Source organism: Xenopus tropicalis, chromosome 1 (genome assembly GCF_000004195.4).
Source record: "Xenopus tropicalis strain Nigerian chromosome 1, UCB_Xtro_10.0, whole genome shotgun sequence".
Lineage (NCBI taxonomy): Eukaryota > Metazoa > Chordata > Amphibia > Anura > Pipidae > Xenopus > Xenopus tropicalis.
The window spans coordinates 130,803,658-130,831,191 of NC_030677.2; the positions used below are offsets into that span (position 1 = coordinate 130,803,658).

General features: G+C 38.2%; 1 protein-coding gene across 2 annotated transcripts; it reads left to right on the plus strand.

Moving 5' to 3' along the window:
• Positions 1-308: 308 nt before the first annotated feature.
• On the plus strand, positions 309-26,225 carry anxa1.2 (annexin A1 gene 2). 2 transcript variants are annotated; one of them, XM_012959532.3, is made up of 13 exons: positions 309-417; positions 2,941-3,015; positions 5,087-5,174; positions 5,708-5,802; positions 6,388-6,501; positions 6,714-6,804; positions 8,099-8,178; positions 10,070-10,126; positions 15,159-15,252; positions 20,039-20,134; positions 21,128-21,186; positions 24,073-24,195; positions 25,733-25,942. In XM_012959532.3, exons 2-13 carry the CDS (start codon positions 2,953-2,955, stop codon positions 25,787-25,789), a joined length of 1,017 nt encoding a protein of 338 aa, XP_012814986.1. In that variant the 5' UTR covers positions 309-417; positions 2,941-2,952; the 3' UTR covers positions 25,790-25,942. The 2 variants fall into 2 exon arrangements, with proteins under 2 accessions (XP_012814986.1, NP_001006702.1); NM_001006701.2 differs by lacking the exon at positions 309-417 and having other exon boundaries at positions 25,733-26,225.
• The last annotated feature ends 1,309 nt before the right edge of the window (positions 26,226-27,534 follow it).

The following is a 27,534-nucleotide window of genomic DNA, read 5'->3' on the forward strand; positions in this document are numbered from 1 at the left end:
TGTTCTGAAAAAAACGATATATGGTTTTCCTGGGTAAACTAAAAGTCCCCCCGAGGAAAGGCCCCTAAAGTGAAACAGTGCAAAATGTTCAAAAACTGTCTGGCAATACAAGTTCCGCTTTGACTAAAACAGCTGGCAGTAAAAGGGTTAAATCCGTAGTAACATTTAAAAAAAGCTTAATCAACCCATTTTATATGCAGACAAAAAGTCTGCCTTTTGATGAGAGGAAAATATTGGTGTGTATTCCTTTATAGCAGGCTTTTCATCATCTGACTACTAACAGCCAATCAGTGTATTTGAAAAAAATTTTTGGTTGCTAGGTGTGGTCTCCTAACGTTCTTATAAAAATCTCAAGCCCAGGGCTGAATTCTCCTACTTGCAAAGCAGAACTACAGTACAGTCAGTCTTTGATCGGTGGTAAGTTGTGTCTGTTTTATTTGCATTTTTCAGCCTGGAAGCTTAAAATGCTGCATGTGTTTGACTGTACTTTCTATAGATCTACAAATTCAATAATAAATTCTAATCTGCCTTAATTGGCAAGCTGGAATTCTCATGCATGTCTGTATGCTCATTAATTAAGGAAGTTAAATGCAAATGCCTAGAGAAGTACATCTGAAACTTAAAGAAAACAGCTAGAAAGTTAACCATTTTGTAAAAAAAAGGATTTTTCCTGTGTTCCATTTCGTGGTTTGGAGCCGTAAGTAAAATGAGTAAGCCAAACAGTGAGTCACACTCCATGTCTCCGTCCTGCAAAGTTATCTTAAAGGAACATGCTCACGTCTCCTGTGCTATAAGCACACAATTAATTATTATTTCAATGCAATAAAATAAATGTAAAAAATGCAGGATTTTTTTTCTGTTATTAGAAAAGGAACTGATGAAGAGAAAGTCCCTTACTTTTTAAAAAAAAAAAAGATTTTAAATGGTGCAGGGGTTAAAGTAAGCAAATATTTTACTGTTCTGCAGCAAACAGGTTTTTACACGGATGAACAGCAGTCTGAGCATGCAGGGTACAAATACCTACTGTTCTTATTTTTGGGTGCGACTTTTTTGTGAAACCTGTATTGCAGATAAAAAAGTGGTTCTTTTTAGCAGTGTCTTGTTAGCAGGTGATAGTCTAACTAGCTGTTAAGCTTCACAGCTAAATATTTTGATTTTGCCAACTTTGGGGGGTTTGATCTGTTTAGCCCCCTGATAGTAAAAAACAGAGGACTTCCTCCACAGGAGGAATATCTGCTGTAATGTATGTGAAGTATAGCAGCTGTATGACACAATCTGACTATGCCAGTCAATAATACTCTCTCTTATTCTCTATTTGTTCAGCGAGTCTCCATACTGTAGACATGCTACATGCTAACTCACTTTCTCCACCCAAACTTTGGTGTTTGTAATGTCACAAAGCAAGTGCCAACCTGACCAGATACCTGACAGTTTTACAAAAATATTTGCAGATGGTGGAATTTCACAGATCCATATCCATATCTGGCAAACATTTTTGCTCATCACTAGTAGCCATAAGTATGACAAAACTGATCACAACCCCCATGGTTTGGGGGCTAAAAATATATATCTTTGAAGCCCAGTAACTAGTTAGACTACCAGTACTGCAGGTAAGATGCCATCCTGGGTGGATTGCATGCAATAATTAATGTGCAGCCTGGGATATGGTGCAAAGGGAAATTTCTGTATAATCAGGCTAATCAGATCATGTGCAAAATAAGGGACATTTTCAAAAATTCAATGCTAACTGAATTTAATGATTGCAATCAGTGCACTCCAGTAACTTGTATTTATAAGAAGTGTCCCTGGTAGTAATAGAATAAAATGGATGTAGAACTTACAGTATGTAAATTACATAGTGACATATATGTATATATTCACAAAATCTTGGTAAAGGAGAATTACCTTATAATGGCTGAATGTGCAGATATGCTGTAAGTAATGGAAACCAATGCGAAAACAATGCCTGTCATCTAATGAGAGCAACAATGCACTAGTTACATCCATGGCCACAAGTTTAAAGGAGAATTAAAGCTTGGTGTACAAATTCTGCACCTTATGGTTTGGGTTTCTGTACCAGTCCAAGGCTCACTGCAGTAAAGATCTTGGTCTCTATAGATGCCCCAGTAGCTCCCCATCTTCTTTCTGTTGATTCACTGCACATGCTCTGTGCTGCTGTCACTCACCTGAGCTTAGGGACTGACAAAATACTGCATATTTAAAATAGAAAAGGCAAAGTACAAGGCTATTTAGCAATCAGCTCAGATACTTTTTACATGGCAGCTCAGAAATGAGTGCATTTGCATCAGAATTCAGTATTCAGCCCTGTAGAGTCAGCTGTGAACGTAATTTTCTGCTTGATGATTTGCAATGACCCCTAAGCTTAGCTTCTCAACAGCTGCCCAGAGCCCACTGAGCATGTGCAGTGTCACTGACACTTCTAATAAAATCCAAAATGAGGAGTTCCTGTGACAGCTTTGAAGGCCTGAATCATTACTAATATGGAGATGCTGAAACTTTAGGTTGGTGTAAATTCAGTATATGAAATACAACATTTTCAACCCAAATAAACATAAAAACCAACCCAAATTCTTTCTTATTAAAACATCTGTTATCCCTTCTTGGCTGTGAATACAGACCAGCTAGATTGGATTTAGAGCATGGGATACATAGGACTCTAACACAAAGAATGGGCTTTCACTATGTGGAAAGATCAAGAAATATGTAGTGCAACTACAACTCACTTGGGCTGTGTGCAAAGTAAATGAAATAATGGATGCCAGAAGGTTCTTTTGCAATAAAACAGAACAGAACTGATTTATTTGTCCAAGACAAATGATCCACAGGGTTATGCAATACTCACAAGATGGATTAGGCAGAATAGTGTATTTTAATTGTGTACATTTGCTTGAGTGTGACTGTTATTTATTTTTTTAATAGAAGGAAGCTACTATGGCCTTTATGCAAGCTTTCCTGGATCAGGCTAAGTTTCTGTGTGACCCTGACTATGCTACTGTAAGTTTCAAATCTTGGCTAGATTACAAAATTATACTTACATTAAAATGTTTACACAATGTTTCATTTTTTACAATAAGGCTGATGCCACACGCGGCGTAGGGCTGATTTTTTCGGCAAGCGGAAAAAAACTTGCCGAAAAATCAGCCCTACGCCTGCTACTTGTACCTGCACCCGAATGAATGGGATACGCTCGGGTGCAGGCACATGTAGCCGATATACGCATGAAAACGCGTGAGAATGCAAAGTCTCGGCTACATGTCCCTGCACCCGAGCGTATCCCATTCATTCGGGTGCAGGCACAAGTAGGAGGCGTAGGGCTGTATTTTCGGCAAACATTTATCCGCTTGCCGAAAATTTCAGCCCTACGCCTCGTGTGGCATTAGCCTAATATGACAGATATTGGATCAATTATATGGAATGCTTATTCCATAAACATTCCATATAATCATGCCATGATTATTCTGTAATATAGAGCCCTAAGGATTGTAATATAGAGCTTATAGGATATAGAGCCTTAAGGACTGTAAGAGTCTATAGGATTGTTTGCTATGAATTTCTACATTTATCCATGTAGCACACCCATAAGTGTTGGCTGTAAGTATCTTTGAGCTTGTGTGCTATTTGAGCTGTGTTGATTTGTGTAGGCCTCAAACTTGGCAACTCCCTTCAACTCCTGGGACCTTGCTGCCCCATGAGTGAGTACTTACCAGGTAACTGGCGATCCGCCTGGGGAGGAATTGACCAGACTTGAGATTGCTAACCAAATTAACTTCTTTATTTATTCCAAACGGCATTCAGAGGTATTATATGCAGACTCAGGTATTTCTCCCTAATATCCAAACCAGGAGCTTCTCTTTCTCCACATAATCTCACCTCTTTGGGAATATGCTATGACCTGAGCTAGCCACTGAATGTACCTAACCTACGGCCAGTAATGCTGGGAGGTGATAACCTCACTGATCTCCTCGGAGGGGCCTCAGTCTGCCCAACTAAATAACACTATCTATCCTTTAACTGAACTATCTAAACTGGCTCCTGTAGCTAAACTCTTAGAGAGGGGACGTCCCAGGAAGAAAGACCTCTTGGCTTGTGAGCCATCTCCTTTTATGTTGTAGAACACCCCCACCTAGTGGTCACTTCTAAGATGCAGGGGAAACTCTCTTTTAACCTGGAAAGAATAATTATAGTACACACACAATTAGGACCACCCTTAGGTGTCCATATCCCACCCACTGGCCACCCACTGGTATGCCTGTCTAAAGGGGAACCCAGTCTAAGGGGCCCAAATCTTGGGGTCCCTACATTCAAGATGCTTGGCTAACTCATGAATAAGGTGTGTCTTAAAGGGTTTATTTACCTTTGAGTTAACTTTTAGCATGATGTAGAACGTAAGATTTTAAGACAATTTGCAACTGGTCTTCATTTTTTAGTTTTGATCAAACCTTCTTTCATAATTATTATTTCAAAAAGAAAACCATACCTGCCCACTGTCTCTCTCTTTCTGTGCACACATATACAGCAACTCAACTTACACCTTTTTGTTGTCCCACCAATACATAATGCATAATGTACCTGTACCTGATTTTAAATTTTTCCGGATTTTACATTTTTTTTTCCTTGTCCACTGAAAAGCAGGATAAAGTTTGGATGGGTTGAACTTGATGGACACTGGTCATTTTTCAACCCTATGTAACTATGTGACTATGTATATGATTAACTTATGCAGACCTAGTGGCTGTGAGTGCATTCTACTGAGTGCTGATAGAAGCAGTATATAATACTGTATATACTGTACATATACACACATTATATAATATATATATAGATATGTAAACACATACACATAGGGGGTCTTGATTAAGGTTTAGCTGATGACTTAAAATAACTATTTTGTGTTGTTGCCGTGAATATAGTTTTATTCTGCAAACATGTACTTACTTTACCAGCACCCAGTAATATGTTCTTTCTTCTTGAAAGTGCACACCTATATTCACTTACAGACCAAATGTGTAGTGCACTCAAATGTATGCACAATTTGCTATCATGATATTTTCCTTTTATTCTTCAGCAACAACCAAGTGGAGGTTTAAAGGGTGCTCCAGGTTTTAATCCATCTGCAGATGCTGCTACTTTGGACAAAGCAATCAAAACTAAAGGTAGGTTAAATGTGAATATCATCAGGCTTTCGGCTTATAATCAGCTTTGGACAAGGCTAAAATAAGAAATGGGAAATGGCTGATATAATTGTCTTTGGTTTATTAGCTGTTTGTATCTTCATTCTCTTTGCTTGCTCAATGCCATTAACATCCTTCTTCACTCCACCCACTATGCCTTTCCTTTAAGTTGCATTGTGGGTCAAATTTTAACAAGACCATTGTACAAGGGCAAAGGATTTTCCAACCTTTAGGTATTTAGTTTCCCCAGGAGGGTTCTTGGCAAGCTAAGTATGGGTCTCTATTACAGTTGGGAGGGGGAGTTGAATCCCTTATTGTTTAAAAATGGAAGGCACCATACATGTGCTCCATCTCTTTTGGTACACCCAGGAAGTGAAGCGGTGAAATAAGATGAAGTACTCTATGTGCCAAAAATCCTCAAGTGGTCATCTATGATTCTGCATTAAACTGAATTTGAGATTTTGACTTTGGTTCAAGATATATATGTTATTAAGTCTATTGTTCTATGCACTTAGGTGTGGATGAAGCAACCATCATTGACATCCTGACAAAAAGAAACAATGCACAGCGTCAGGAGATTAAAAACGCTTACCAGAAGAGTCAAGGCAAGGTAAGTTTGTGACCCGCTTATGACTGTCTCTTTAATATATTTCAAAGTTTTTGTCGCATAAGAACATTATGAACTTTGCTTATATTCAATGTGAAATTTGCTTTTGGCAGTGTACTGGATGTTTACATTTTTTTTTTTTTTCAAAAAGAAAGTTGAGCCACATTAGCCCGGCCAGATAGTGCCACTGTTTCATTGGTCATTTGGAACATTTTTTGCACCAGGCTCCTCCAAAGCTATTTCTAGTTAAGGGGTGAAAAAATTCACCAGGCATGGATTTTTGGACACACAGCGAATTGTCTCTCATCAAACGAACATCAAAAGAATTGTCTCTCTCATCAAAATAATTGTCTCACGTCAAAAAGAATTGTCTCTCAGCAGAAGAATTGTCTTGCGTCAAAACGAATTGTCTCTCGGGTCAAAAAGAATTCTTTTATCAATGTGGATGCGCAACATTTTTCCCATTTTGCAAATTCAGATTCTCTCATCACTAGCTATTTCCTCTTAAGATGTATTCTGTAAATTTAAAAGAACATAACCATTATTTTGTTTGGTATCACAATGGCATAATTTTTGTGTTGTTTGTAGCCCTTGGAAGAATGCCTAAAAAAGGCTCTCTCTGGCAAATTTGAAGATGTTGTTATAGGATTGCTTAGAACACCAGCTGAATTTGATGCCCATGAGCTGAAACATGCTACAAAGGTATGTCAATTACTACTACAACAACTATTTGATAATCCAACTTAAGATACAGTGCTGCTAATTTACTAAGATCATTTCTATATTGCACCAGTCTAGTTTATACTAATTAATATTGATCTATTCAAATAGCTTTTTTTTTAGGACAGTTTAGTATGCAGACTTTAATATCTGGTCAAACTTGAGACACTTGGATCCTATTTTTTTTATACAAGGGCTTCGGAACAGATGAGGATACTCTGATTGAAATCCTGACATCAAGAAACAATAGACAGATTCTGGACATCGCCAGAGTCTACAAGGAAGGTAATTTTTTAATACTTTAAGGGGCTGATTTACTAACCCACGAACGGGTCAAAATGAGTCCGATTGCGTTTTTTTCGTAAAGATCGGTATTTTGCGATTTTTTCGTATTTTTTGCGATTTTTTCGGCGTCTTTACGAATTTTTCGGCGTCTTTACGAATTTTTCGCTACCAATACGATTTTTGCGTAAAAACGCAAGTTTTTCGTAGCCATTACAAAAGTTGCGTAAAATCTTGCGATTTTTCGTAGCGTTAAAACTTGCGCAAAAAGTTGCGCTTTTTTCGTAGCGTTAAAACTTACGCGAAACTTCGCACCTTTTAAGTTTTAACGCTACGAAAAAGGCGCAACTTTTCGTGTAAGTTTTAACGCTACGGAAAAATCGCAAGATTTTACGCAACTTTCGTAAAGGCTACGAAAAACTCGCGTTTTTACGCAAAAATCGTATTGGTAACGAAAAATTCGTAAAGACGCCGAAAAAATCGCAAAACATACGAAAAAGTCGCAAAATGTTCGTTTTCAAGTCGGAACTTTTCCAATTCGGGTCGGATTCGTGGGTTAGTAAATCAGCCCCTTAGTATTGCTAAACTCTACCAAAAAGCACTGTCTGCAGAATGAATTTAAAGTCCTTCAATTGTATCCAGGCCAGTTTATTAGAAAGTAAACCCCCTGTTTTATCATTGTTCTTTGAACTTTTATCCATATGTAGTGATGAGTGAAATGGCAAAAAAAAAAATATGCAAAATGCATTGGTAAATGGGCATTTTTGGGGGGCACAATACATTGAAGTCAATGAGTATTTTTCTCCTGATTTTTATTTTTCGAACTAATTCAATGGGGTTTACTTCACATGTGGTTGAAAATTTCTGTGGCAAAATTTTGGCATGATTTTACCGAAAAATTCCCCTATGTGCTAATTTCAAAAGGACTTGCATCTAGTATCATATTAAAAATCTGACAAATACAGCTCTGCATTTTAGAGCAATATGTGTCGGTCACTAAGCAGGACAAGACCAACCACAGCTATTCACATTCATTCGGAATTGGGGAGAGCGTTGTAGGGTTTTGGCCCCTCCATCAGATATATAAATTTGCGGGGTGGTGACAGAGGGACAGTTATTCAACCCTGGGACATAAAGATAAAAAATATTGTAAAGATAAAGGCTCATTTACAAACAATATACCACTGTGCTCAAATCCTTAAGAACACTGTTCAAGGCCTTATAAACAGTGATAAAATTCCAGAGCAGACATTTCACTGTATAGGATCTTAACTACGTTTTAAATCTTTTCTCACAGTTTACAAGTGTGAGCTAACAAAGGACCTAATATCTGATACATCTGGTGATTTTCAGAAAGCTCTGGTTGCCCTTGCAAAGGTATTTTAATAATGTTCCAATATTGCTTTCTAAAGATATATCTATGTTTTATAATCACCATCATTTCAGGTTGTTTTCAGCAAAAAAAAAAACACATGTGTTGTTATCTAAATGGACAGTTTACACACAAAGCTTATTGCTAAATTGAAGTTAGTTCATTAGAATACCTTTGTTGACATTACTTTAGGGCTTGGGCAATGAACAAACATAGGGGAGTGTTCCTGATGCAGTTGTACTTAAAAGAAGCCATTACTAACTTTTTTCAGCTGGGTATGCCCTAATGGCATCTAACTGTTCTTGCTGGTTTCTAGGCTGTGCCTTTGCTGACTAAGTTACAGGAAGGATGTTGGCAGTTATAAAAAAGGATGTGGTTAGACAACAATTACACAAAGCTTTTATGGGTCTAAATATGCCAGGAGAGTAACTTTTATAACAGCTATTGATAATGAAGCACAAGAAAATAATATTTTATTCACTAAACACTATAAGACAGAAATAAAAGCCTTTTAATATAATATATTTGTCAGACTTCAGTATATACCTTCAAATATCCATGCATTGAACATAATATATGTCTTCGGCTTCTTTGGAAATGTAGTTATTATATGTGATATATATTGTGCTGACCTTGCTGCCTGCCACATTATGATCTTTCCTCAATTAACACAGCACACAATATGCTGACACCACAGGGGCTGGGCAGACATTAATGGGCAGGAGATAGCATTCAGACAGATCCAGTACTATTTACAGGCAAGGCAAAAATGGACAAGGAGCCAGGAAAGTTAGGGGAGAATACTAGGGGTTGTTATAATGCCTATTCTTTTATAAGTGCACCCTATAAAACCTGCAAAAAGTCACTATTTTTCAAATCTCATATTGAAATACTAAGGGGCACATTTACAAAAGCACGAACGCTCCGAGCGTATTTTCGCCGAATTCTTCGGGCGTCCGCACAACTTTTTCGTACACCGCACAACTTTTTCATACGCCGCGCGACTTTTTCGGACGCTTCCGCGAAAAAAACGGAAAGGTTTTACCGCTGTTTACAATGGTTCAGTACGAAAATTTCGTGACTTTCGGATCACCAATACGATATTATCGTGACTAATACGATTTTTTCGTAAGCATTTTAGGGATATTTGCGATCTTCAGAAATTTTTGTTTCCAATCCAAATTTTTCCCATTCGGGATTTGAATTCGTGGATTAGTAAATCTGCCCCTAAGTATGGCTCTAGGTGTCCAATAGGTGCAGTGCAGTGGTTCAGATAGGGAATTTCTAAGTAAAGGGAAAGACAGTGAGATACCTACCTAACTTATATGAAACACTCAACATAAACAAGTAATAAGTCATATGCTAAATATTTATTCTGCCTTCTGCTTTAAATGACATAAAAAAAACATTTTTTACATACTGGTTTTGTTTTTATCCTCCCTAACTCCCCCTACACCTGGTATCAGAAGTGTTTGAATAGATAACAAACTCCCATTCCACAATGTATGTCTTAGGTTTATGAATAAGGAGGATAGCATCATATAAGAGCTCAATTGTGGCTGGAAATTTACTAAATAAACTACCTTCTTCTTTCAAAATTGCTCTAATGAGCCAAGCAAGCTGCAAAATGTTATTTCAGTGTCACTGTTCTGCAAGGTTCAGGGCAAGACAAAACAACACAGATATTTCTTATTTAAAACAATATGTAGAAATGTTATTGCTTATTCTGAAAACAGGTGTATCTTGACTCTTTAAATGATCAACAATTACGGTACCATTTTCCAGTAGGTGCAGTATAACCTATGATCTATGTATTTTTATGTAGTATTTCTTGAGAATATTTTTTTGCACTTCTTGAATTGTGCATGCACTCATGATGTTTAATGCATGTTACAGGGTGATCGGAGTGAAGATACTCGTGTAAATGATGAAATCGTTGACAATGATGCCAGGGTAAGGAAGTGTAAAAGTACAAAAAAATACAGTTTAAAATGAATGTAATACAGTTGGGTGTAGCCATATGCAACCAGAACAAATCATTTTATAGCTGGCCATACATGGTTTGATTTTAATTGCCCCTCCAGGACAATTGGTAGCTTATTGAAAGCGGAAGGAATATTCAGAGGATGTCACACAGACGGCTCAAGTCACACTCTCTCTCTGGGCTACCCCCGGTACTCCCACCGGATGATCCCACCTAGGAACTCACCCCGGTCCACGTGTAGGGCCCCTTCACTGGGAACACTCCCAGGTGCTGACTTGGCTCCTCTTACTACACACTACAGGTCCTGAACTCCAGCCATGAGTGCTGGTGGGTCTTAATCCCTCTCTCTCCTGTTGGGGCTATCTCTGCCCGTTCTCTCTAGCCTGCCTGTCACTCCTAGAGTGACCTATTACAGTACCTCCAGTACTAAGACCATCACAAAATGGGTGTCATCCCTTTTTATATTGCAGCACACTGCCACCTAGTGGTTGCTGCTGCATAACAGGGAAACTCCCTTTTCACACATAAACAGCTAGGACCACCTTTAGGTGTCCATAACCCAAAAGGCCACCCTCATGGTGCCTGTCTAAAGGGGAACTAATCCTGAAGGGGCCAAATTCTTTGGGGTCCCTACATTTGTATTGCTCCCCAGATATTTTTAAGTTTGATAGGTAAAAAAAGGTTTAGAACCATTGCAATGGGGTATGGGGTGGGTCATTAATTATTCTTCAAGAGAACCATTGCCTTGCACCACCAGGTTGATAAAGCGTAGTGGTTTCAGGTATAGGTGTTCTTAACTTTCTTTAACTGTCCCAGTCGTACACTTAATGGGTTTGATGGGGTCTAACAGATCCTCTCTAGAGTCATTTGTCTTTACTATATTTCACAAAGTAGAAATTGTCAATTAATCCAGTTAATTTATTTAAATAATTCTATTGTCAGATTGATAAATGTAACTTTTCACTACTGCAGTCTTACTAAGAGTTTATTTACCTTAAAAAAGTTATTAAGCAGTAACGTGCCAGAAATAGCATGGCTAAACCAGTACAAGAGCATTATTCACTGTGACCCAGAGTTGTCACGAATGAGCTTCTTATCACAAGGTTTGGTTATGTAAGCAGACTAAAAAAATAGTTCCTTGTTTAATAGCTACATATTTATTCAAAAACAAATTATGTGGAGATTTCTTTGCAGCCTTGTGATTCTTTAGAATTATTCAATTTGCATGCAACTGTTAAGTTTTAAAAATATCCTTTTTAATGAGAAACAGCACACTGTACTAGAACCCCCCCCTCCCCCCAATAAGCTCACATCATTATATGTACATGCCTATAATCAGGTAGTACATAAGGTTCATCTATGCAGTTTGCAAAGTGCAATTCCAGCCATGTTCTTACCCACAGGGCATAATTTTTGCAATAATTCCAGTATCATTGCTGTTGCATGGGGAAGTTGCACCTGATGCAATTGTGCTAAAAATTCTTTCTCTGGGTATCATTTTTTCTGCAAATTACCATCAAAATAATCTTATAGGGAAGCATATTTAAAGGAAAAGGGAGGGTGCCAAAATGTTAGGTACCCCCCAGCGATTGTAATCGCTTAACTGAAACCCCTGGCTGGATGTGAGGGTGTACGGGACCAAGCTGTCCTCTCCCTCCTTTGGTCTTTGTGCATGTGCAGTAACAAAAACTATAACAAAACCAAACTTTAACTTTAAAAGCTGACTTTTTCACTCAACTGTGCGGGCCCTGGGATTGCAAGGGAAGGAAGGAAGAGGATCGCTGGCCTGCATTTACCCCGGGCCACTGCCGTTTTCTTCTAACAGGAGCACCGGCTGGGGGTTTCAGGTGAAACAATCACTGGGGGTGCCTAACATTTGGCACCCCCTAGTAATTTAGCCTTTCCTTCTCCTTTAATAATTAGGATTTTTCATTTAACTGACTGTAGGCAATTTAGTAGGCATGTAACAGCACTTTGGTAAATGAACTGTATAATGTATATTTGCCCAGCTGAAATGCAATTAAAACTCAGCGCAGCTTTGTGGGATGGGCCCTTCTCAACTCAAAATTCAAATAAGTCCAATAATCTAAGCCTGTACTGAGGACTTTGTATTGGAAACTTGCTATGTAAACTAAGCATCATCATCATCATTTATTTATATAGCGCCAGCAAATTACACAGCGTTTCACAATAAAGCAAAAGTCCCTTTTCAATCAAGTACAAGTGAAGGGGAAAGTTGTAATGTGGTCTAATTCACAATTTGTAATTAGTCTGATTATAAGCAACATTACGCTGCCCTATATTGTTCTCTTCTGTGTGTCTGGTAACCATGAATTGCATATGGAAGGGTCTAAAAAATGTTTTGACTCACCATTTGTCAATGATTGTTGTAACTACTCTGCACCCTGCAAAAAAATCTTCGGAAGGACCCAGTGCAGTGTAGCAAACCCTACAAGGCCTGTTTCCACCTGTTTGCTCTCCTCCCCCACCTGCTTGGATATAAATTCCTGCTTCCCACCTTCTCTCCTACCTAAGAGTGGGTGAGGAGCAGGGATTTATATGCAACAAAAAGACAAAAGACTACCTTTCGGAGCACTCGCCCAGCACCTGATCTGGGAAATAGCACTTACATTGTAATGTCACCCACTGTGACCTACAGCACTTATATTTGCCTATTTGTAGCTGTAAGTTACCCTCCCATATAGATTGTAAGCTCTACGGGGCAGGGACCTCCATCCTCTTGTGTCTTTGACTCTTAACTTATTGCAACTGTAACTGTATCTTGTATTTATTGTTGTACTTTGTATTTATCTATTATCTTATTAACCCCCTTTTTGTATTAATGTATTCTACTGTACAGCGCTGCGTACATAAGTAGCGCTTTATAAATAAAAATATACATACATACATACATACAATATAAGCAGACCTCATGGTCTGGGCGCCCCCATCCCCTGGGCGGGGGCTGCTTCCTGTCTTGTTACGCCCACTGTTGATGACCTGGACAAAAGTTAAATAAGAAAAGGTACTGGGTGACTTAAGAGTCTTAACATGACTCTCCTTATGAGTAAGTGTATTTATTTTAAGTTTTTTTTCCAGTTGCCAAAGCATCAGGGTCCTGATTCATCAGTATATGTATGTGCATTAGCATTGTCATGCTGTTATGATTCAAGGCTACAGAAGTGTGTGGCTGGTAAGGCATGTAAGGAATGTAGCTTAAAGATAAGAACAAGATTTATATCCAGTTGCTGTGCGGTGTCTGTAATAGAAATGGGCAACAATTGTTGGTACAACTTAATAAGAACCACTTGTATGTATTTAGAAAAAAAAAACCAGGGACCATGGGAGCTGTAGTTCTTCACACTAAGCAACTAGCAAGCCTGTTGTGTGGCTACAAATACTTACTATGCTAGGCCATACTACAGAAGCTAAAAAAAATAAAATTTTGCATTTTTTAGCATAATTATTTAATGAGCTTTAGTTTTCCTTTACACAGAATATGTACATACAGGTATTTGTTATATGGAACAACTGGACCTGAGGTTTTTCGGATGAAGGGTCTTAACATAATTTGGATCAACATACCTTAATGCTACTAAAACCTTTAAAATTTAGCAACCAGTATGGATGACAAACCCCATACAATCTTTTTAGCACAACTGATAACAACTGATAACTGCCTGACTGTTTGAGAAAGGCAAATATATTAGCAGATGAGCAGTATGATGTCATTTTTTGCTGCAGGCTCAGACTAAGTTTAAAGAATAGGGTTAAAGAAAAGGAGACATTGTCAGAGGAGTAGGGTGGAAAGAGTGAGAGAAAGAAATGTCACGCACACAGAGAGAATTCAGTCTTCCTGTGGTAAGGTGCTGCCCTCATATGGTAATAAGGTGTAAATACTGCAGGAGTACTGCTTCCTCTGTCTTTTATGGCATCCAGATATATTTTTCAGCATATTTATATTTATACAATATTATGTTAAAATATTATGTTTCTGTCTTTTGGTCTTTCATTTTAGTAAAATAATGGATTTTTGCAAAATGCTCAAGTACAACGCTGTCCAACTTCTTAACTTTAGCAGGCCATATATGAGTGTATTTACTGGTTAGAAGGCCTTACAACACAGGGGCCTGTTTCTTCAGTATAAAAAACCCTTTTAAAGCCTTAACTATTTTTTTTTCTTTTTTTGGATAATATGCCTACACAGCCCTCCCACCAAAATGTAATAAGATTCTTCATAAATATGACTTGGTGCTCCACCTCAATATGTATATCAGTAGGTACAACAACCCCCATATTTACTTAGTGACAATCGGAGTCCCAAATTTATTTTACTCTCTTTTCTGTGTTTTTTTGTGTACTATTCTTTATCTGCAACTCCTACTATGTCCTCCGTTATTTTCCCATTTTGTGGTTTCTTTTTAGCTTGCCTTGTCTTCTAATGTCTCCTCTTTTCACCTCTTCTGTGATTCTGTAGCCTTGTGCTCCTGCTCCCTCTTTAATGCTCTAAACTTTTATCGCCAGTATTTCTCTTTTCCCCTTCTCCACATTTATTCATGTTCCAACTTTAGCTTTATACCTTTTCTAGTTTCTACTCTCTCTCATTTCCATATAGCTGCTTTCATTTCTTCATTTTTTCATTTTCTTGTAAATTTTCCTTTGCCCTCAGTTTTTCCTGTGCTGCATCACTAATACTAAGCATTCTCATCAAATAGTAAAAATGGAAGCCACATAGTGATTGATTATTTTTGACAGGTATTTGAATTTCCCATTCTTTCTTCAGTCCCTATGTCTCTCATATCTACCTTAAGTACAATGTGAGTGCTTAGTATTAACAGCTCCTGAAGTAAAGGAATTACATGTCACATTTTGTTTTACCTGCAAATCACCAGTTCACAGCCCTGCTTTATACAACAAAAGTTCTTAGTTAAGTAAAAAGTCCTTTTGTAAATAATATGAATGTAAATAATATTTAGGGTTCTGCTTACATTATTTTGTCAGGCCCTGTACGAAGCTGGAGAAAAGAGAAAGGGGACAGATGTGAATGCGTTCACTACAATTCTCACTACTCGCAGCTTTCAACATCTTCAGAAAGGTGGGTACTGCATTGGTTGCTAAGGAACATGTACCAGGGCCACACATGACAGTCAAGCTCCAGTCACTGGAAAGATGTTTAGACATGCCTTTACTGTGCAAATAAAGCATGATACTCATAGATTTGACGAATAAAGGCACAGATTTTAGTGTAGCAGGTCTTGAGAAATGGCAGACTTTTTTTAAACTAATGAAAAATGAAGACCAATTAAAAACATGCTCAGAATTGGACATTCTATAACATCTAAAGATAATCCACACCTTTAAGGTCTTATGACTAAACCTCACAAGGCACAGTCAGCCCATCTAAGTCTGTCCTTTCTTTAGAGTTTATTAAGAAGGGCGAAACCGACCTGTAGTTGGGAATCTGATCAGCTATTATGCTGGCTTCTGTTTTAAAAACCCATGTAAATGGGATTTTCTTTGAGCTCTTTGGAATTCATTCCCAGAATTCCTTTTGTGGAGACTGCTTCTGTATGAGGCAGTCTCCTCAACCCTAATAATTTGTTTGTGAATCAATCCAAAAAGAAAGTTACTGGCTCCTGCAGTTCCCTATACCAGGGGTCTGCAACCTTTAAGACATAAAGAGCCACTTGGACCCGTTTTCGAAAAGAAAAAAAAACTTGGAGCCGCCAAAAAAAAAAAATGTGCCAGAGTCCAGGCCCCCCCTATAATGTGCCAGAGTCCAGGCCCCCCCTATAATGTGCCAGAGTCCAGGCCCCCCCTATAGTGTGCCAGAGTCCAGGCCCCACTATAATGTGCCAGAGTCCAGGCCCCCCTATAATGTGCCAGAGTCCAGGCCCCCCTATAATGTGCCAGAGTCCAGGCCCCCCTATAATGTGCCAGAGTCCAGGCCCCCCTATAATGTGCCAGAGTCCAGGCCCCCCTATAATGTGCCAGAGTCCAGGCCCCCCTATAATGTGCCAGAGTCCAGGCCCCAGTATAATGTGCCAGAGTCCAGGCCCCAGTATAATGTGCCAGAGTCCAGGCCCAGTATAATGTGCCAGAGTCCAGCCCCAGTATAATGTGCCAGAGTCCAGCCCCAGTATAATGTGCCAGAGTCCAGCCCCAGTATAATGTGCCAGAGTCCAGGCTCTGTGACTTACCTCCTGAGAGCGAATCACGCGCCGGTCCTCCTCTTCAGCGCAGCGGCAGTCTGGCGGCGCGATGACGTCATCGCGGTCCGGCGGCCTCTCTGATAGGCTGCCGGCCAGCGGCAGCACACACATCATCCTCCGCGGAGAGCAGCGCCTGAAAAGCCACTGAAAGACTAGTAGTCACTAGTCTTTCAGTGGCTTTTCAGGCGCGCTGCTCGCAGCGGAGGATGATAGTCATCAGCCTGACCGGAGCCGCACCTAAGGCCAAAATGAGCCGCAGGTTGCCGACCTCTGACCTATACAGATTCCCTGAGCTGGGCCTTCCCATTATGGAAGCTTTCCAAAGGGCCAAGCTGAATGGTTAGTGCCACCTGCTGGACAAACTTTATAATGTCTAACGAGTTACATTTAAAGGATAGTTAGGTCTTTTATTTTAAAATCCCATAATATTACTCTAAATAGTCCCCAAACATACCTTTTACCCTGTATGCAGATTTGCGTCTATATTTTAACTGGTTGTAATACAAAAATGAAATAAATCTGCATGCAGTAAGAATGTATGTTATTCTGAGGGCTGTACATGATCATTTTGGAGATTAAAAAAAAGCATAAATTATTCTTTAAAATTACATTCAACTCCTTACATATCAACTTTCTCAATTTCACCGAGAGTTACCCAGTTTGGGCTCCCTCCCCCAGATCTTCAATCAGCATATATTACACACCTCCCAACTGTCCCGATTTTCTCTGGACAGTCCCGATTTTAACAGCTCAGCCCACAGTCCTGGATTCTTATTGAAAAGTCCCTCATTTCTCTTTGATCTCCTGCACTGAACGCTTAAAAAGATACATTGTTTGTCAAACTTAATTAAATAAGTGGGCTTTTGGCAGAGAGCACAGAAAACTTACCAAGCTACACCTGCACTTAGATACAATTGCAACTAATAAGCTAAACAGGTCTCTTGGGGGAACAGGGCATTTTCACCTGCATTAGCAAAACTGTAGTATGACATAAAACAAGCCCCCAGAAATGCGTTCAGACCTTAAATAACCTGCCAAATTTGGGAGGTTAAAAATGGGAGTGGTATTTAGGGGGTGTGGTTGCAAAAATGGGCATGGTAGAAAAAATGTTGCCATGCCACAGGCACCATTTCTTTACTTCTTCTTTACACTTTGTTATGATATCATTCTCATGGGTTTTCCAATTTTTCTATCAAACCCTGTGCGCATTCCCTAGTAAACATTCAGGGATGTCAGCGGGTGCATGTGCGCATCTGCAGTGATGGCGCTTATGGTGGTGGGCATGTGCAAGGGGGTCACTTCTGGTGACATCATTAGGCCTCACCCGGGTTGATATCTCTGATACCTGCTCTAGTTTTAGAAAATGAATCATATTCTGACAAACCACACTGAGATCTCAGTACAAGTGGGCTTGATTGGATGAAAGATTTAGGGGATGATTCACTAAAGGTTGCATTGCGATAATTATCTAATAGAAATAATACTAATGCATAATTCGCAGACATATTTTAAGCGTTAAAAGCATAAAATGTGGCAATAATTACTGTGAAACTTAACGCCTCCCAGGAGTAGGCGTTACTAAACAAAATTGCAGCTGGTGATTGTCTGTGGTGACAAGATGGAGTTTGCAGTCAGATTTTTTCAAGTATGTTATTGCCCTAGAGTGATGCATCCTCCAGTTTTCAGGGAAATGGTCATTTTCAGAACAGTAGTTTTCAGAAAGTAACGGTTATGTGCTAATATTGCATGCTACGAAATAACGCTTAAATATATTACATGGTTTAAAATATCTCTTAAAAATATATCATTGCAACATAAATAACGACAATAACATTGCTTCTTAACTTAGACAAGTGTCGTTCGTTAATTCTACAAATATAAGAAGTGATAATATTTTTAACGCATGCTATAAATAACACTCGTTTTTGCACCCTTTAGTGAATCGGCCCCTTAGACTCCTTGCAAAAGTAAATGGGAAAAAAGTAAAAGGTTGATGGAAGGGTAGGGTAATGAGAGACAGTGACTGGAGAATTGGCATTTGACATTGACAAGCAAGTGGGTACTTAGCAAATTGTTCCACAAGGAATGTTATAACCCATTACCCTTAAACACTATTTGCAGAATACGGAAGAAGCCAATTGGTTTCTATACTTCTACTCTCAGATTTTTCCCTGGGATTGTCTCTTTTAAGGTTTGCTGCAGGTGTCCCAATTTTTTGACCCAACAAATATCGGGTTAAAAAAAGTTTTTGATTTTGAAAAATTAAGTAGACATGTCCTTTGGTGTAATTATTTCTGGGAGTCGTACTCATAGGCTTAGCTGTACCTCTAAAAAGTTAATTTCCCATTGGTAGGTATGGACTCAAATCCGTATTCAATTTTTACATGAAAATATATAGAATCAGACTGCTGGAGCAAAGGGGTAGCGGAGTTTGGGAGTGGTACTATCACAGCAAGAGGTGCTACCCCCAGGGGGAGCCAGTAAGATGGGTGAGAAGTGTAGGAAGTAACAGGAGTTAGGCCTGGGGCCAAAGGGATGAAAGAGGCCCGGTGGAAGGGATCGTGAGTTATGGAGAAAAGCCGCGTCTATGAGGGACAACAGGTGGGACCCTCACTCTTGGTTAGTATGGTTTGCAGCCTTCAATGGCTATCTAAGGTTACAAGGAAGAGTAACATAAAAATTAAAGTGTTTTAAAGTACTGAAAATATAATGTATTGTTGCCCTCAACTGGTAAAGCTGGTGTGCTTCCTTCAGAAACTCTACTATAATTTACATAAACAAGCTATATAATGGCCATAGGGGCAGCCATTCAAGCACAGGATACATAGCAGATAACAGATAAGCTCTCTAGTATATAATGGGATTTTTAAGAGCTTATCTGATATCTGCTAGGTAACCTGTGTTGTTTCTCCCTTTTTGGCTTTGTATTGCTGCCCCCATGGCTACACAGCAGCAAACTATAGTAGATTTATGAAGCAAACATGCCAGTTGTACCAGTACAAAATCTACTATATCTACTATAGAAATATTATAGAAATGTAGTTGATTACATTGCCTTACACTTAACTGATGTTTATAGATGTTGGTTGTTATTTATATAAATTTGTTAATAAACCAGCTGCAGCCTTTTTCACCCAAAATATTTTGTGTAGTCTAGTACATTTATTTATCTTAATAAAGGGGGAGGAGCTTTTAGATGTTGGGAGGGGCCCGTCAAATTGGCTCTTCCCCTGTCAAGTCCAGTCCAGTAGTGCATGTTTGTCTTAACTCAACAATTTGTTGCCTCCTGTTTTTTGATCTGCTATCACTTGGCATAGTTTTCATGGGTGTAGCTCACAAAAGGTTTATAAAGCTAGTGGGAAACACATCAAATAGAGAAAACAGAATAATTATAGTGAGAGAATGCAAATAAGCTTGTTAGCACACCCTTCTCTCAGTTTCCACACTGGGAAAAGAAATGCTAGAGGGACGGGGAGGGGGCTGAATAATTTGCTGTACTCGAATTGCAGGTTTTATACAACAGGATAAAAAAATGTTTGTTTAACTTGCTGTAAGTATTATGAATATGTGGCATAATTTATTTAGTTGAGCAATCAAAACAGACACAGACAAATACAATTTCACTGCAAAAATACTATAAAATGTCTAAAATAAATGTTTTCTTTCTAGTGTTTATGAGATACACCAAATATAGCCAACATGAAATGAACAAGGCACTTGATCTGGAGCTTAAAGGAGACATTGAGAAGTGTCTGACTGCTATTGGTAAGAAGATAACCTGATACTGATTTACAAAAAAACAAGCCTTCCCTCTTTAGTACCCAGTAGCTGGAGGAGGTGCTGAGTTGAGTTGGAACTAGGCCTTCCTAGGTGAAATAAGTGGTAGGAAGTTTTGTAATAACTCAGTAAGAGGCAGGATCAATCAGGGTGGTTAGTAGAGCAGCAAGAGGCTTCAATGTGTAGGCCAAAAAGGGTTATTAATCTGTGATGTAACACACCCGTATAGGGACTCAGGAAGTTAGGCCCAGGAATAGAAGATTCCTAGAGGAAGGGACCACTGTGAGCATCCACTAGGCCTGGGGGCTAGTTCAATGATCTGTGAATACTACCTCAGGTGAACACTACAACTGTAATTGTGTAAGAGTACCATGTGAGGGATGAGCATCTGAAGTGAAGCATTTATAAAAGAATTGCTGATTGCACCATCTAATTAGCACCCACAAAGAAGGTTGTAAAACTTCCTGAAAATAAAGTGATATCATTTTGTTTTGAGAACTGCTGACAGATCGGCTTTGTGTTTTATACAGTGTGGTTATTCCTTCAACCACAAGCACAAGGAGGGCCCACCTGAGTCAGAGATACATGCAAATGGATTGGGTAAGAAAAGGAAGGTACGAGGTAGAGGGTACCCCATACGTGAAATAGTGTTAGACAGATATTGGATTAACAAACACAGTCAGACATTTAGTCAGTCAGACAGTCAGAAAATGATTAAGACATGGGTTAAATGTCAATAAAATGCAAACAAATATATTTAGAAAACAAAATTTAGCAGATGGTTTTTAGGATTTTGTGTGTGCATTTTCACTTTATGGTGTTATTGGTCTTCTTAAGCATGAGAAATGATCCAATAAACAACTATATATACAGTCTCTAATTATCATTTTCTAATTACATTGTACTACTGGCACTTACATATTTTACTTCTTTCATAGTCGTATTAATTCTAATAATTTGCCTCTTTGTCTTAACACCTAGTGAAGTGTGCTTCAAACAGAGCTGCTTTCTTTGCTGAAAAACTCCATGAGGCAATGAAGGTAGTGTACTCTATTTATAAATGAATAAAATCCTGATAATGCATTATTAAAGACATTATTAATAAATCATATGTTTGTTGACTGAGAAGAACTTTAGTCAGCCTCCATGGGGGGGTAAGGACTTCCATATTTGTAGTTCAGAAATGGCTTCCCTAAGCAACTCCATGTGAAGCAAAATTAAGTGATGTTAGCATATCCTTTATAATGCCATTGTATCTTGTGTAAAATCAGTTGTCTTTATAAAACTCTGCAATGATTTTTTCAGTGTCACAATTTTTTTTACTCAGGACATTTCATGTCACATTTTGTACCAGAAATTGTCCCTTGCAGGTATTTGTTAGGGATAGTTGCCTGGAAACATTACCATACATTACCTATTTATTATGCTGTGTAAAACAATATTTGCCAAAAATAAAATTAAAAAGTCTTTAAAATAAATAAGCTAAAGGGGTTGAGGAGACCGCCTCATACATATGCAAATGTCATAACAGGATTCTGGGGAAAAATTCCTTAAGGCTCCTAGAAAAGTCCATTTACATGGGCTTTGTCCCATTTACATGATCAGAAAACCCTGCGCTACACTGATGAGCCCCAAAAAGGGCGAAACCGGTCTGTAGTTGGGAATCTGATCAGCTATTATCCTGGCTTCTGCTTTAAACCCAGTGGGTGAGCTTTAGCCTATAGGATAAACACATGTAAATGGGACAAAGCCCATGTAAATGGACTTTTCAAGGAGCCTTAAGGAATTTTTTCCCAGAATCCTGTTATGACATTTGCATACGTATGAGGCGTCTCCTCAATCCCTTTAGCTTGTTCGTGTATCCCCACTCCTGGCTCTACCTAAACTGATCAGAAAACCCTGCGCTACACTGATGAGCCCCAAAAAGGGCGAAATCGGTCTGTAGTTGGGAATCTGATCAGCTATTATCCTGGCTTCTACTTTAAACCCAGTGGGTGAGCTTTAGCCTATAGGAAAAACCCATGTAAATGGACTTTTCTAGGAGCCTTAAGGAATTTTTTCCCAGAATCCTGTTATGACATTAAAATAAATAGGGACTTTACCATGGTGTGTTTCGTTTTATGCCATCTGAATGCCAGATTAGAAAAACTGCATAAAAAAATTTACACCATTTTTTTACGTGGGGAAGCCCTGTGAAGTGTGGCGATTTTTGTTGCCATTTTTTACCCCACATAATAAATCTGCCCCTAAGTCTGTACAAGAAGGTAATGTTGCAGAAGAATACACATTAGTGCCAGTAAAAGCAGATTCATCATGATGCAGTTCTTCACTACTTTTATCTTGAGGATACGATCACTGCATTCATTACGGCACACATAATGCTCTTGGCACTCTTAATTTCTAGCTCTGCAAATCTTTTTATCTTTTTATCTCTGCTAATTCTTGTTAAGCTTCAGAATACTAAAAACCACTAGGCTAAACCAGTGGTGCATAATGCTGATTTCAGTCTTGCCTGAAGCAAAGTTTGAGGAATGTACTTGTTTAAACACCTTAGCCAAGGTATAATGGCAGATATAAAGCCAAACAAGTTATGCTTACTCTGGGAAATCCTTATACCCAGCTTTTGTTCAAATTTTGTAGATGCTGACACAGATTATTTGTATTTCCTAATCCGGACTGTCTCACTGATTATTCCACTCTGCCCATTTTACCATTTTCCTCTGCTATTGATACATAACCTAAGACATCAAAGTATGTAGGTTCTAATCAGTATTCCATTTCAGACATATTTGAGCATTTTGTTGCTGCCTTTTACAAAAGAGGACAAAATCATTCCAACTTTATATGTCCCTTGCAATCTTTATATTTTGTATTGTCCTTTTTTAGAACTAGTACTCTGCCTTGTGCCATTTGTATTGCCTTTTGGCAATTTATATCAGTTGATGTGAAAGAATGGCAAGCTGTAAGAAATGCCTTCACCTCATTCATTTCAATTCTTATATCTAGTGTGCCCTGTACATTTAAAATCTAACCATGCAATTCCACATACATTGTAGCCAGCTGTGAATTAATAAGAATCAAGGGTGTTTTAATATTGTGACTTACTGACTTAACCTGGATGTCTGCTTAATGTCTGCTCTTTCTGCTTGAATAAATCCACACACGCCTCTCTCGAAATTCTCTAAATAATATTGTAGCTTCTTTGTTAGTGTTTGCCATCCATGATCACTGTACTATTATCCTCAACCTTGAATGAGTTTCGTAAGTCATATCTGCCCACAGGCACTGCAGTACTGTTTTTAATCCTCCACGTTCTATTGTGAATCAAGTTTATTTCACTTTTATAGCTAGACTTTAATCTCTCTACTTCTTTAAGTATATTTGTCATAAACAAGCTTAGCGGAACTTGCCAAAGCGGCACCTTACCAATTGAATGCATTAATATACATCTTAGTTAAATGTCTTAGTTCCTACCAATACTATTCTTTGTTCCCAGCAAGTCCTATTTTGTTGTAACAGAAAAAAAGTATCTGTTAAGAAAATTAACTTGAGCGTACAATTTAATCGCCAAAACCAACAGTTATACTAATTGCTTATTGTTGACATAGAGAAATGTTGTTGTTGGCTTAGTTAGATATGAATAACATTCTGTTGTAATAATTGTCTTATTGTGTAACTCATGACACTTCCCAAAATTCCCCATAGACTATACATTTTAGAGCAGGGTTCCCGCTACCTTTCATCTCTTTATGCCTACATATATATTACTTACCATTCCCACCTACATAATGGTCTGTGTATAAATAAAATTCAGAATATATTACTACTGTGTATTATTCATAATATCATAACAATAATAGTGTTCGGGATTTAAATGCTAACTTAATGATCACTGTTTTATTTACATTTGTTTATATTTTGCACAGGGTTCTGGGACACGTGATAAAGACCTGATTAGAATTATGGTTTCTCGTTCAGAAATAGACATGAATGAAATAAAGGCTCAGTACCAGAGACTTTATGGAAAATCTCTTCACCAGGCTATTTTGGTATGTTTTTTTTTTTTTTGTAATATTTACTAATTTATTAATATTTATTTTGTCTTCTAATTAGGAGAAACAAACTGTATCATGGTATACCATATACTGTCTAGGTTGGTAATCTCCTATACAGATATTTGGAGCAAATAACAATATAACAGCAATTCATCTCTGTAACTTTGACCAAATCTTCCAGACACATAACAGACAAAGTAGAAGATGATGTGTCTTTAACAAATAAGAAGTTGGTGCTCAGCTGTCATGAGTAGTTTGCCATGTACAGCTCCATAGCTCCATCTTTAGAGACAACATATATAATCCTGAAGGGTAAATATGAGCATTCATTAAAATAACATAGACAAATTAACCCCCCCTCCCAGGAAGCATTGTGAAATGATAACCTTGATGCACTTTTGAGATGTGCAGGTCTGGTTTGCCTTGACACAGAGAAATCACCCAGAATACAATATTATAATAATTCTATTTCTAAGAACAGAAATACTAGATTATATTGAGAAGAAATGCCATGCCAAAAAGTTCATTGTATATCTGTATAGTTAGTATCACAAATGAGAAACTGTCATTACTTTTCAGGATTTAAACTATGTACAGTGTGTTGAATTGCTGGTGCGTTTCTCTGGTGAGCAACTAGAGACACTTAAGGTGGCCATACATGGGCAGATTTAATCTGCCGATTTGGGTCCTTCAGACGATCCAATTAGGCTGATATTGCCCACCTTTAGGAGTGCATATCGGGAGAAGATCTTTTTTCTTGGCATCCAGTATCTCTTCCTTCTTCATTGTTTCAGCTAACTGACATGTCAAGGCTAGGTGTCAACAGTTCAATAGTTAAAGACCTGTATAAGTCTGTCTCCTGAATATTCTCCTGTATATGCAATCGAGCCTGCTACTGCTAACAGTGATTCCTGCCTGGTTCCTAAGTTCCTGCCAGGCTCCTGAGTTCCTGCCTATTTCTTGTCCTTATCTACTTTTCCTGTGTTCTTTGTAGATTCCTGTTTATTTCATGGTTCTGACCTCCATTCTGTATATTGGAGTCTATTGCTTCTGCTGGTGGCCTGCCTTGACCTGTGACTTGTATATTGGACTTTGCATTTGCCTTCCACTTTGATTCTCTCTTTAAACTGCCCTGATCTCTGGCTTGTGCTCTAGACTTTGCTGCAGCTCCTTTTTACTTCAATTAAATGAATAGCAAAAAAAAAAGGTGGGCATTTCATGTATGTTCCCTTGCACAGTCTGTTCAACCAGTAGAATGCGTGCTCCTCATATAATAACCATCCATTCATCAAATGGGCGAGGTATAGCCACCCCTTTATGATGTTTTCTAACTTTTGGGCAAGGGCAAACTATTTAAGCCACTCAGTGTTAAAAAAATATTTTTATTTTGCTCTTTGAAAATTATTAAGTCTTGAATTTAAATAAATGCCCTGCTAAATCTTGTGCTTAGGAGTTTAAAAATAAACACAATGCTTGATTTTCTAAATCTTTCGACTTCTTTTTAATGCATATGTATATGCTTCTTTTGTAGGATGACACCAAAGGAGATTATGAAACTATCTTGATTGCTTTGTGTGGAGGCAAATGAATGTGCCAGGATAATTCACCATCAAAAAGAACACACACAATATATATATATATATTCAACAACATATGAAACATGCACAGTTTTAAACATGCTATATTTTTATTACAGGTTTGTAAACATCAAACAATTATTCAATAAACCAAAGCAACCTTATTTGTATGTCTTTTTTTAAATACATTTTTCATGTTATAGCTGACGGTTAAATGCTACAAACAGGCTTTTTTAGAACCTAACTTAGAAGTATTTCTTATTCATACACAGTCAAACCTCACTATGGGGAGAATGTAGTGGAATGGAAAAATATTCGCAATGGAAAAATGTATGTCTCTGTGCAAACAAATTTGCCTTTGCATTAATTTAATATGGACTTTGTGGAAGAAATGCAAATTGTTTGTGACAGTGTGCAGTGTATGTAATAAAACTTCTTAATGAAAAAGCTAAGTTTGTTCCAAAAGATTACTCCACCTTCAAGCATGCCTTAAAAAATTTGCAATGCGATAATAGGTGTCATTTATGGATGCTCTGCCTTGCAGCATTGCCACCATTTTCAAACACAGAGAACTGCAGAAAAATATAGTTCTGTGTCTGTCAGGGCTATAGTCATGTATCCCATAACTTGAACTTGCTGGTCATTCAGATGTATGCTAGGGAGCACAAACACAGCAAAATGGTTTACTTTATTTTGTATTTTTTGCCAAGATGCCAGTAAGTACCAATTATTATCTTATTCATGAACTCAAACCAAAGGGATGTGCTGGGAAACTGGGGAGGCAGGTTTCAGATACCCACAGCTCCCACACACAATCAAGAGTTTCACCACATGCTCATTGCTCAAATATAAAAGCACTGAGTTGTTGCTTTGTTTTGAAGTATTACGCAGGGATAGTGGAGTTGTATATGTTAAACCGGTTTGTCATAACAGGCCCTTTGTCGGTTTATTCCTTCAGCAGTCTCCCTGGTTCCATCATATTTAGTCATAAGTGCCTTTACCTGATCCTGCTTAATATTCCTTAGTTTGTCTGTATCTTGTTCTGTCCTGTTCCTTGTTTGACTTGTCCTATGAGTCTAGCCTTTCCCTGTACCCTTTCTAGTCCATTCCTGCTGTTACATACTAAACTATTAATCCCTGTTACTGTTATGCCTGTCCTGTGTTCTGTCTTTGCTTCACTTTCCTTCATTCAAATTAAGGCATCTAAGGACTCTTCTTGCAGGTAAACGGTGCATTAAAGTAAAATGAAACAAAGACCTGAGATCCTAGGTGGTGAATCCAGGCCTGAATCTGTGGGAAGGCATGCTACATAGCCGCATCTACATTTGGAGCACTGGATGCCCAAGAGATTTTGACAGCTATTGGCCAGTCCCTAGTGGCAGAAGGAACTAACAAAAAAGTTGGTGGGTGCGTGTTGAAAAACTTGACGCTCGCAGCAAAAAAATTACGCCATTAATTGCATCATTTTTTTTTTACGCATGCAAGTTTTTTGTTGTGCGACAAATTTTTTCCACTGAGGATTTTTGCATGCGTTTCACAAAACAATCCGCCAATGGCAAAACGCAGAAATTCTCTGCGAATACATGTCTGGCGAAAAATAAAACCCAACTAAGTAGAAAATGAAAACCAGCTGAAAAGTTGCTAAGAATTGGTCATAACACAAAAAAACTTTACTTATAGATGAACTATCCCTTTAAATGATTTAGGGCAGATTTATCAAAATTAATAAACAAACCCCTTAAAGGAGAACTAAACT